Below are 13,172 nucleotides of genomic sequence, written 5' to 3' on the forward strand. Positions count from 1 at the left end.
AATAAAAAGCGATAAAAAAATGTCACGTGCCCAAAAATGTTTTCAATAAAAACGTCAACTCGTCCCGCAAAAAACAAGACCTCACATGACTCTGTGGACCAAAATATGGAAAAATTATAGCTCTCAAAATGTGGTATTGCAAAAAATATTTTTTGCAATAAAAAGGGTCTTTCAGTGTGTGACGGCTGCCAATCATAAAAATCCGCTAAAAAACCCGCTATAAAAGTAAATCAAACCCCCCTTCATCACCCCCTTAGTTAGGGAAAAATAAAAAAAAATGTATTTATTTCCATTTTCCCATTAGGGCTAGGGTTAGGGCTAGGATTAGGGCTAGGGTTAGGGCTAGGGTTAGGGCTAGGGTTAGGGCTAGGGCTAGGGTTAGGGCTAGGGTTAGGGCTAGGGCTAGGGTTAGGGCTAGGGTTAGGGCTAGGGTTAGGGTTAGGGCTAGGGTTAGGGTTAGGGCTAGGGTTAGGGCTAGGGTTAGGGTTAGGGCTAGGGTTAGGGCTAGGGTGAGGGCTAGGGTGAGGGCTAGGGTTAGGGTTAGGGTTGGGGCTACAGTTAGGGTTGGGGCTAAAGTTAGGGTTAGGGTTTAGATTACATTTACAGTTGGGAATAGGGTTGGGATTAGGGTTAGTGGTGTGTCAGGGTTAGAGGTGTGGTTAGGGTTACCGTTGGAATTAGGGTTAGGGGTGTGTTTAGATTAGGGTTTCAGTTATAATTGGGGGGTTTCCACTGTTTCGGCACATCAGGGGCTCTCCAAACACGACATGGCGTCCGATCTCAATTCCAGCCAATTCTGCGTTGAAAAAGTAAAACAGTGCTCCTTCCCTTCCGAGCTCTCCTGTGTGCCCAAACAGGGGTTTACCCCAACATATGGGGTATCAGCGTACTCAGGACAAATTGGACAACAACTTTTGTGGACCAATTTCTCCTGTTACCCTTGGGAAAATACAAAACTGGGGGCTAAAAAATAATTTTTGTGGGAAAACAAAAAGATTTTTTATTTTCACGGCTCTGCGTTATAAACTGTAGTGAAACACTTGGGGGTTCAAAGTTCTCACAACACATCTAGATAAGTTCATTGAGGGGTCTAGTTTCCAATATGGGGTCACTTGTGGGGGGTTTCTACTGTTTAGGTACATTAGGGGCTCTGCAAACGCAATGTGACGCCTGCAGACCAATCCATCTGTCTGCATTCCAAATGATGCTCCTTCCCTTCCGAGCCCTCCCATGCGCCCAAACGGTGGTTCCCCCCCACATATCGGGTATCAGCGTACTCAGGACAAATTGGACAACAACATTTAGGGTCCAATTTCTCCTGCTAACCTTGGAAAAATACAAAACTGGGGGCTAAAATATAATTTTTGTGGAAAAAAAAATATTTTTTATTTGCATGGCTCTGCGTTATAAACTGTAGTGAAATACTTGGGGGTTCAAAGCTCTCACAACACATCAAGATGAGTTCCTTAGGGGGTCTACTTTCCAAAATGGTGTCACTTGTGGGGGGTTTCTACTGTTTAGGTACATTAGGGGCTCTGCAAACGCAATGTGACGCCTGCAGACCATTCCATCTAAGTCTGCATTCCAAATGGCGCTCCTTCCCTTCCGAGCCCTCCCATGCGCCCAAACGGTGGTTCCCCCCCACATATGGGGTATCAGCGTACTCAGGACAAATTGGACAACAACTTTTGAGGTCCAATTTCTTCTCTTACCCTTGGAAAAATAAAAAATTGGGGGCAAAAATATAATTTTTGTGAAAAAATATGATTTTTTATTTTTACAGTTCTGCATTATAAACTTCTGTGAAGCACTTGGTGGGTCAAAGTGCTCACCACACATCCAGATAAGTTCCTTAGGGGGTCTACTTTCCAAAATGGTGTCACTTGTGGGGGGTTTCAATGTTTAGGCACATCAGTGGCTCTCCAAACGCAACATGGCGTCCCATCTCAATTCCTGTCAATTTTGCATTGAAAAGTCAAATAGCGCTCCTTCCCTTCCGAGCTCTCCCATGCGCCCAAACAGTGGTTTACTGCCACATATGGGGTATCAGCGTACTCAGGACAAATTGGACAACAACTTTTGAGGTCCAATTTCTTCTCTTACCCTTGGAAAAATAAAAAATTGGGGGCAAAAATATAATTTTTGTGAAAAAATATGATTTTTTATTTTTACAGTTCTGCATTATAAACTTCTGTGAAGCACTTGGTGGGTCAAAGTGCTCACCACACATCCAGATAAGTTCCTTAGGGGGTCTACTTTCCAAAATGGTGTCACTTGTGGGGGGTTTCAATGTTTAGGCACATCAGTGGCTCTCCAAACGCAACATGGCGTCCCATCTCAATTCCTGTCAATTTTGCATTGAAAAGTCAAATAGCGCTCCTTCCCTTCCGAGCTCTCCCATGCGCCCAAACAGTGGTTTACTGCCACATATGGGGTATCAGCGTACTCAGGACAAATTGGACAACAACTTTTTGGGTCCAATTTCTCCTGTTACCCTTGGTAAAATAAAACAAATTGGAGCTGAAGTAAATTTTTTGTGTAAAAAAGTTAAATGTTCATTTTTATTTAAACATTCCAAAAATTCCTATTAAACACCTGAAGGGTTAATAAACTTCTTGAATGTGGTTTTGAGCACCTTGAGGGGTGCAGTTTTTAGAATGGTGTCACACTTGGGCATTTTCTATCATATAGACCCCTCAAAATGACTTCAAATGAGACGTGGTCCCTAAAAAAAAATGGTGTTGTAAAAATGAGAAATTGCTGGTCAACTTTTAACCCTTATAACTCCCTAACAAAAAAAAAAATTGGTTCCAAAATTATGCTGATGTAAAGGAGACATGTGGGAAATGTTACTTATTAAGTATTTTGTGTGACATATCTCTGTGATTTAATTGCATAAAAATTCAAAGTTTGAAAATTGCGAAATTTTCAAAATTTTCGCCAAATTTCCGTTTTTTTCACAAATAAACGCAGGTACTATCAAAGAAATTTTACCACTATCATGAAGTACAATATGTCACGAGAAAACAATGTCAGAATCACCAGGATCCGTTGAAGCGTTTCGGAGTTATAACCTCATAAAGGGACAGTGGTCAGAATTGTAAAAATTGGCCTGGTCATTAACGTGCAAACCACCCTTGGGGGTAAAGGGGTTAAAAAAAAAAAGTGCAAGGCCAGTTTTTTTTTTTTCTTTTCTTTTTTTACCATGCTCACCAAATGCTAAAACTGATCTGCCATTATGATTCTCCAGGTCATTGCGAGTTCGTAGATACCAAGCTTGTATAGGTTTTTATTAAGTGGTGAAGAAAAAATCCCAAATTTTTGTTAAAAAAAACAAAAACAAAGCAAAGCGTTATTTTCCCAGACCCATAGCGGCCCCATTTTTCGGGATCTGGGGTCGAGTGGGGCTTATTTTTTCTGTGCCGAGCTGATGTTTTTATTTAGGCCATTTTGGTGCAGATACGATCTTTTTACGCCCCTTATTGTATTTTAATGCAGTGTTGCGGCGACCAAAAAAAAAGTATTTCTGGAATCTTTACCTTTTTGTTTTGCTACACCGTTTACTGGTTGGATTAATTATTTTATATCTTGATAGGGTGATTTGAACTTTTATATTTTATGTAATATTTTTTAAAAAGATTTTTTTTTTTTTTTTACTTTACACTTGCTTCAATAGTCTTCATGGGAGACTAGAAGCTGCAATCATGCGATCTCTTGTGCCTCGTACAGCAGGCTGCAGCCCTCCTCTATGTAGCAGATATGCTCACTTGCTATGAGCGCCGACCACTGAGTAAAATAAAAAATGTTCAGTAATGAGACGTCTTGTGTTCTTCTCCGTAGACCTTCCGTTATCTTCGGAGTCACCAATCCCTTCTTTGCTAAAACTCTGCAGCACTGGCCACATATAATCCGTATAGGAGATGTAAAGCTGGCAGGTAACGACGACTCTCATCCCAAATACACATGTAGGGGGGCTTTATATTATCACTTTACATTGGGGGGGGGAGTTTGAGTAACTTGTATGTATGTTAGACCATTAATAGGTTGAAAATATATACATATAACTGAATGTCACTGGTCGCTAGAAACTGCAGTGAGACTGAAAAAGCACAAAAAACTCATAATATAAAAATTATATCTTTTATTAAACCCATAAAGAATAAAAACACATACAAATAACAAAAAACCAAATTATCTCAGTTTAAGAGGGACCATAAGGGTTACTATTCACCTTAAGCGTATAATTCTAGCATAATAAGCAAAAACCTGGCTAAATTAATTACATAGGTTTCAGTCCCTCAATGCACATAACAATCAAAAGGAGAGATTAGGAATCTGAAGCCCAATACCTATCTGGCTCTGTGGCAGCCCAAATTCCCCTTACCAATACATCTACAAAAGATATGTAGGGGTTTACTGCGAGCCATAGCCTAAATAAAGCCAGACATACAAAAATTGCATAGCTATGCTTACATGACTAAGAGAAGAGTCCCGGTCCCTCGACCCCGACGCGCGTTTCGTCCTCACTTCATCAGGGGGCGTGACGTTATGTTATGTGCATTGAGGGACTGAAACCTATGTAATTAATTTAGCCAGGTTTTTGCTTATTATGCTAGAATTATACGCTTAAGGTGAATAGTAACCCTTATGGTCCCTCTTAAACTGAGATAATTTGTTTTTTTGTTATTTGTATGTGTTTTTATTCTTTATGGGTTTAATAAAAGATATAATTTTTATATTATGAGTTTTTTGTGCTTTTTCAGTCTCACTGCAGTTTCTAGCGACCAGTGGCACTGACGGAATTGTTTAGTATCATTAGCACATATTGATTATGGATCATTGATTTGATTTTATATAACTGAATGTGTGTGTGTGTGTATGTCCGGGATTGGCATCTGCACCGTCGCAGCTACAGCCACAAAATTTTGCACAGTCACGCGTCTGGACCCCGAGAGCGTCATAGGCTATGTTGTGAGGCGAAATTTTAACCCCGCGCTTTCCAATTCACCAAACAATTTTGCCCCTATCTACATAATGGGGAAAAAGTGAAAGGAAAAGTGTTGGAGGCAAATTGACAGCTGCCAGATGTGAACGAGGGGGACTTAAAGAGTGAGAGTGAGGGTATGTGCACACGTCAGGATTTCTTGCAGAAATTTTCCTGACAAAAAAACGGACATTTCTGCCAGAAATCCGCATGCGTTTTTACCGCGATTTTACCTCTTTCTTGACGCGTTTTTGGTGCGTTTTTTCCCAAATGCATAGGATTGTGGGAAAAACGCAGAAAATCCGCAAAAATAATGAACATGCTCATTTTTTTACCGCGATGCGTTTTTTTCGCGGAAAAGAACGCATCCATGTGCACAAAACATGCAGAATGCATTCTAAATGATAGAATGCATAATGTATGTGTTTTTAATGAGTTTTTATAGCGTTTTTAGCGCGAAAAAAACGCGAAAACCTGAACGTGTGCACATACTTTGATGGCGCCAAAGAGTATAAACCGTACAGTTGCTAAGGTGGGGCCCCGACATGGGATACTCACCACACATGGGGATATGAACACACACACAAAATTCGCCACACACTACCACGTGTTTGAACACGTATACCACCCTCAGCACACATTTCACCACACATACACCAACCTCGCCACATAAAAGTCGAAACACAAAAGTCACAGCTCAAAATTCGCCACGCGCAAAACTCGCCACATGCAAAATTAGGCTCACGCAAAACTCGCCACACGTGCAAAACTCACCTTATGGAAAACTTGCCACACGCAAAACTTGCACACGCGGAAAAATTGCCACATGCACAAAAGTTGCAACACATGCAAAAGTTGCCTCACACAAAACTTGCACATACTCAAAACGCACCACACATAAAACTCGCCATGCGCAAAACTCGCCATGCGCAAAACTTGCTGCACTCAACATGCTACACTAACCTGTCACATGCATTTCGACACACAAAAAGTTGCTACACGCATGTCACCACACAAAACTCATCTCACAAAAGTCGCTACATGCATGTCGCCACATGCAACTCAACACACACAACTTGACACATGAAACTCGCCCTAAAACACACACAAGTCTAATATTATCCTTCAAAAATAAAAATCTGATTAATAAGCAGACAAACTACAAGAGCAACAAATATACCATATAGGAAATACGCCAGCTGTCAGTCACATGACCTGTCTATTATGTGTATGTGTGAGCTAATATATACTGCCAGGGGGGAGGGCTTCCTGTTGGCTGGGGATTTATCAGGCTGCCAATTTAGCTTACAAATACTGAGGTAAAAATACTGAGCAAATAACGTGTGAGCGAGGACTAATACAGGAGGAGATGACACACAGATATATACTATATACAGGAGGAGATGACACACAGGTATATACTATATACAGGGGAGATGACACACAGATATATACTATATACAGGAGGAGATGACACACACACATAAATACTATATACAGGAGGAGATGATACACAGGTATATACTATTTACAGGAGGAGATGACTTACAGGCATATACTATATACAGGAGGAGATGATACACAGGTACATACTATATGCAGGAGGAGATGACACACAGGTATATAGTATATACAGGAGGAGATGACTTACAGGCATATACTATATACAGGAGGAGATGACATACAGGTATATACTATATACAGGAGGAGATGACATACAGGTATATACTATATACAGGGAAGATGACACACCGGTATATACTATATACAGGAGGAGATGACACATAGGAATATACTATGTACAGGAGGAGATGACATACAGGTATATACTGTATACAGGAGGAGATGACATACAGGTATATACTATATACAGGAGAAGATGACACACAGGTATATACTATATACAGGAGGAGATGACACATAGGAATATACTATATACAGGAGGAGATGACATACAGGTATATACTGTTTACAGGAGGAGATGACACACAGGTATATACTATATACAGGAGAAGATGACACACAGGTATATACTATATACAGGAGGAGATGACACACAGGTATATACTACATACAGGAGGAGATGACACACAAGTATATACTATATACAGGAGGAGATGACATACAGGTACATATTATATACAGGGGAGATGACACAGGTATATACTATATACAGGAGGAGATGACACACCGGTATATACTATATACAGGAGGAGATGACATACAGGTATATACTATATACAGGGGAGATGACACACAGGTATGCACTATATACAGGAGGAGATGACATACAGGTATATACTATATACAGGGGAGATGACACACAGGTATATACTATATACAGGAGGAGATAACACACAGGTATATACTATATACAGGAGGGGATGACACACAGGTATATACTATATACAGGAGGAGATGACATACAGGTATATACTATATAAAGGGGAGATGACACACAGGTATGTACTATATACAGGGGCATATGACACACAGGTATATACTATATACAGGAGGAGATGACTTACAGGTATATACTATATATAGGAGGAGATGACATACAGGTATATACTATATATAAGAGGAGATGACGCACAGGTATATACTATATACAGGAGGAGATGACTTACAGGTATATACTATATATAGGAGGAGATGACATACAGGTATATACTATATATAAGAGGAGATGACGCACAGGTATATACTATATACAGGAGGAGATGACTTACAGGCATATACTATATACAGGAGGAGATGACATACATGTATATGCTATATACATGAGGAGATGACATACAGGTATATACTATATATAAGAGGAGATGACACACAGGTATATACTATATACAGGAGGAGATGACATACAGCTATATACAGGAGGAGATGACACAGGTATATACTATATACAGGCGAGATGACACACAGGTATATACTATTTAGAGGGGAGATGACATACAGGTATATACTATTTACAAGGGAGATAACATACAGGTATATACTATATACAGGAGATGACATACAGGTGTATACTGTATATAAGGGAGATAACAACCATGTATATACTGAGGGTAAAATGAGAGGTGTGAAGTTAAAATGAAAAGGTGTGAGTGCAAAATGAGAGGAGTGAGGGAAAATAGTGGAGTGATCAGAAAATGACAGATGTGAGGTCGAAATGACAAGTGTTAGGCTATGTGCACACGTTCAGGAATTCATGCAGAAAATTCCTGTGAAAATCCGGACATTTCTGCCAGATTTCCGCATGAAATCCGCATGCGTTTTTGCGCGTTTTTTCCCAGACATTTCCCAATGTATTAGACAGTGGGAAATCCGCGACAAAAACGCAAAATTAATGAACAGGTTCATTATTTTTCCGCAATGCGTTTTTCATGCGGAAAAACGCACATCATGTGCACAGAAATTGCGGATTCCATTATAAATGATGGGATGCTTAATGTATGCGGATTATTTGCGGTTTTATAGCGCAAAAACGCTTAAAAACCGCAAATAATCTGCAACGTGTGCACATAGCCTTAGGGGGAATGAGAGGAGGGAGGGTGAAAATGAGAGATGTCAACGGGAAAGTGAGAGGTGAGATGGGAAAATAAGAGAAGTGAGGTGCTATAACTAACCACAGATATTTACTATGCCCAGGCAACGCCGGGCTCTTCAGCTAGTGTGTATATGTATATTGTTTTTTTTGTTGGTGGTTCTGTTTGTTTTATTTGTTTATTTATTTTTTTGGTCCCATTAAATGATCCATTTCCGTCCTGCAGAGTTTGCACAATTAATTTAATATTAAAGCAGCAATTATTACGCATTAAGATCCGGATCGCATCTTGTGGTGACTGCAGCCAGCCAGAATTTTAACATTTATATACTTGGGTTTTCTGGCCTCATCATTTCTGTTCGAGAGTGCAGCGCTACTCCGCATCCAGTTTTCCTACTTGCTGAAGAATGATGGAAATCTGCTTGATTGACCGTTTTGGACCAGTGGCATCATTGAGCTGCGGGTCCAAATGTTGATCTTTCCTATACTGCGAAGGTTAAACTGCCTCATATAACAAGACTGAAGGAGCCCAATAAAACTGAAGCCGGCGAGGATCAGGTGCTAACAGTGCGCTCCCTCTATCAGGCCATCATCAGAGCAGCGCTTACATGCTCTGTTGGATAAAGCTTGTAAGCGCTGCCCATGACCAGCCTCCTCTGCTAGGCTAATAAGCTGCTTGTCAGTATATCATTGATACAGAAACATTGCATTATAGAAGTTAATACACAATAGCATTTTTGCGTCTCGTACTTTTGAATAAATTTTATTTAAAGGGGGAAAAAAGGGCAAATAATGAATTCTGGAATGTGAAAATAATAGACGGTGTGTGCCATTTGCGCGACAGCAGTGATGTCTGCCATCCGTTAGTAATGAGACTGTACATTATTCCTTACATTGCAGGAGATGTACCCAAACAGGTGAAAGTGAAGAAACTGAAGACACTAAAGACGCTGGATTCAAAGCCCGGTGAGTGCTGCCGCGTGATGGCGTCACACCGATTTCTATGGGGCTGTTGTTTGTCATTGTGGTTGTATTCTCTCCGCAGGCGTCTACAGCTCGTATAAGCCATATCTGAACAAAGACGAGGACATCATCAAGCAGCTGCAGAAGGTAACGATGGGAAGTCTTGTGGATCCGCTGCCTCCATACTGACGCTGTGTAGTGGATCTGTGGGTATCAGACATGTGCTGGGAGAACGCAAGCAGGCAGATACGTCTTCTGCTACATCCTCCTCATCTTGCTTCAATCTGATCAGTCAATGAAAAGTATTTAAACTTTATTTTAAAGGGTTATTTCCAGCATTTAAAAGTTAACACCTTTTGATAAGATTGGTAATAAATTGCAGATCAGAGAGGATCTGACTGCTGGGTTCCCCTCCATTATTGAAAATGGGGTTGTGTTGGAGGTGCATTGTCTTAGGCCTGTGGAGCGCTGTACTCGGCTTAGTTCCATAGAGAATGAATGGGATGGTGGCTCGCATGGGCAGCCTTGGCTCAATTCTGATCTCGGGATCAGTAAGACTCCCCACTGTTTGACCCCCTCCACTAGTCTTAAGCTATTTCCTATTTTTTTAGACAGCTGATACCTTTAAATCTTGTGACTAACCCTTAAAGGTGACCTGTCACTTGCTATAAATATGCATTTTGTTTTACCTGGTGTAAATGCCGCTGTTCTCCTGAATCCGGCGCTGTTTTTCTTTTGTTTCTGTACCTCTCCTTTCCTGAGATATGGCCCTCTATTTCTTGTAAGTAAATCTAGTCTTTCTTTTTTTTAAAGTGGGCGTGGTCCTCACCGATCCTCAGTGGACGCCTTCTCAGAGACCACACCCAGTTGGCACTAAATTTATGTACAGGAAAAAAGGGGCCATATCTCGGGAACGGAGAGGCATAAAAACAAAAGAAAAACCACACCGGATTCAGGAAAATGGCGGCATTTACACCAGTCTAAAAAAAAATCATATATTTACAGCAACTGACAGATCCTCAATAAAGGCTGGATAAACTTCAAGGAGAAGTCCCCAAAAGATGCTTAAACTTTGATTCCTGCCACAATGTAGTATTACATATTTCTTCTTCACCTTATTGGGGGACACAGACCGTGGGTGTATGCTGCTGCCACCTGGAGGCGACACTAAGTAATGCAAAGAACGTTCGCTCCTCCCCTGCAGTATACACCCTCCTGCTGGCTCCCAGAGAACCAGTTCTTGCTTAGTGTCTCAAGGAGGCACACGGGTCTGGTCTTTAGACCAAAAATTATTTTTTATTTTAATTTTCAATTTGTACTTTATCCTTGGACGAGAGGGGACTGATCCTTTCAAGGCTCCGATCTCCCCAAACCAACAGGCGAGCACGGAGAGTGTCGCCTCCAAGTATCCTCTCCTGCGACGAGAAACGCCATGCTTGAGCTGATTTATAGGGGTGAATGGTCCCTTAAGGCTTCTTTCACACTTCCGTCGTTTGGCCTCCGTCGCAATGCGTCGTTTTGGGAAAAAACGCATCCAGCAAATGTTCCCGCAGGATGCGTTTTTTCCCCATAGACTTGTATTGCCAACGGATCGCGACGCATGGCCATACGTCGCGTCCGTCGTGCACTGGATGCGTCGTGTTTTGGCTGACCGTCGTCACGAAAAAACGTTCAAGGGAACGTTTTTTTCGTACGTCGGGTCCTGCATTTCCTACCGCGCATTCGCTGCCGGAACTCTGCCCCCTCCTACCCGGGACTTTAGAATGGGCAGCGGATGCGTTGAAAAACAGCATCCACTGCCCACGTTGTGCCGAATTTTCACAACGTCCGTCGGTACGTCGCGACGGCCCCGTACCAACGGAAGTGTGAAAGAAGCCTAAAGGGCACCGATCTCCCCACACCTTCAACAGACGAGCACTTGGAGTGTTGCCTCCATGTATCTTCTTCTGCAGCCAGGCCTAATGCCGGACAACTGGACCTGTCCACCCGGGGGTTTGAACTCCATGGATGTACAGAGGCACCCCCCGTTTGGCGTCTGAGCAGCCCCCACTGCACAACCATTGTTAAAGCGGATGATACAAGGTGGCGGACGGTCCCTCTCCACCTCCCTATTAAGGGATTGAGGGTTCCTTCTTTATCCCTGCACCGTCCAAACTACAGCAACAGCACTCTGACCTGCTGTATAGAGCTGTGTACTCTGCCATCCGGCATCTGCCGCCCGCACTATGTCGCACTAAGGCGGCTCCAGCAAGCAGCCGAGCTCTGCAATTTGCCCCAAGACTGGCAGCTCTGCGGGCGACCTGCGGCGTACATCAAGGCCGGCGGTTCCAGCAGCTAACCTGCAGGCAGAGCAGTTGAACTCTGCATTTTGCTTCAACTTTGGCAGCTAGCCTTCTGACAGATCAGTCGAGCTCTACATTTTGCTCCACGGCCCTTCCGGTTCCCAGTGGTGAGTACCCAGGCCAGATACAGCAGGGGCTCCTGAGAGCGAGTTGCGTTCCAGGAGCCGGTGCTAAAATTTAGCGCCCGGCTTCGGCCTCAGCCTCTGCTAGGCCGCAAACCAGAGACTCTGCCCCTTTGTGCGCATTCCCAGTGATTCCGCCTTTTTCTCTTCGCGCTTTTCGCAGCACGAGATTTCCTCTCACAGGAAGTCTCGGCAGCCATTACCATGCACATAGAGTCCCCGGCTATCCCTTCCCACCTCGTCCTGATCCAGGTATTCACCCCCCCTCCCCCCGTCCGGAGCTGCATCCTCCGAGGCATAGAGAACTCCATGGATGTCCTGGTAAGACTAATTGCCATTAACTCTCCGGGTTGGAAATCACAATCCCCTCTGTGGGGGGTATGTGATGATCTGCCTTAATTAATGCACAGTTTGTCCTATCAATTGCATGACCACCTTGTGACAGTCCATTAACTCCTGCATTCCTGTCACGCAGCCTTCCCACTGTTATGGATAAATATAGATATTTATGGCCAAGCTCCAAAAAGGTCTAATTAGACCATTGCAGCCTTCTTTACCTACCAAGCCTGTGACCCTAAATGCTCAGGAGCCCTCCGCCGCTATCAATCCCAGTGTACCTAGTTCCCCTGAGTGGGCTTCGTCACTGTAGCAATCCATGGCTTCTCTGGCCTAAGTCATTGAATCCCTCCGTTATTCCTCCATGGATCTGAGCATTAGCAGGACTGATACAAAGGGATCCTTTCCTGCATGGGAGTCATCGGCTAGCAGGGGCCGCATGTATCCCAGAAATATACGACGTCTAGAAAAAGGATCTGTAGTACGTTACCAGAACAATCGCGTAACTTGGCGTCCGTAAACTATGTTTTCTCACTCTCTCTGAGTCTGAATCAATGTTTTCTTTCTGGAATCACAGAGTTCCAGGAAATGGCAAATTTGCTTATTCAACCCGTCAACCAGACTCTGAAGGTTGACGAGAATTCTGGTTCTGTTCTGGATCACGCGGTGTCCTTTAAGAGGACCAGACGCCCTCCAGAGGTTCGTGCCACAGTTACCGGCACAGGCAACAATCGGGTAAATGCCTCACGGGTTCTGCTCCGAATCGTGCAGTGTCCTTAAAAAAGGACTAAACCCCTTCATAGAACATTTGCTGATTCTCTTGAAGCGTGGAATGACAGGGGCAACGGATCCTTTCAAGGTTCCGATATCCCCAA

The 13,172-nt window shown here is 42.9% G+C and overlaps 1 protein-coding gene across 1 annotated transcript in view; it reads left to right on the forward strand.

Annotated features, from left to right (window-relative positions):
- DENND6A (DENN domain containing 6A) overlaps positions 1–13,172 on the forward strand; it is a 67,049-nt gene that overhangs the window by 32,319 nt on the left and 21,558 nt on the right. Inside the window, exons 12-14 of the mRNA XM_069736673.1 lie at positions 3,841–3,935; positions 9,435–9,500; positions 9,580–9,644. Coding sequence (XP_069592774.1) covers positions 3,841–3,935; positions 9,435–9,500; positions 9,580–9,644 — 226 coding nt within the window. The remainder of the gene's footprint in view (positions 1–3,840; positions 3,936–9,434; positions 9,501–9,579; positions 9,645–13,172) is intronic.

Source organism: Ranitomeya imitator, chromosome 8 (genome assembly GCF_032444005.1).
Source record: "Ranitomeya imitator isolate aRanImi1 chromosome 8, aRanImi1.pri, whole genome shotgun sequence".
In the NCBI taxonomy this organism is placed as follows: Eukaryota; Metazoa; Chordata; class Amphibia; order Anura; family Dendrobatidae; genus Ranitomeya; species Ranitomeya imitator.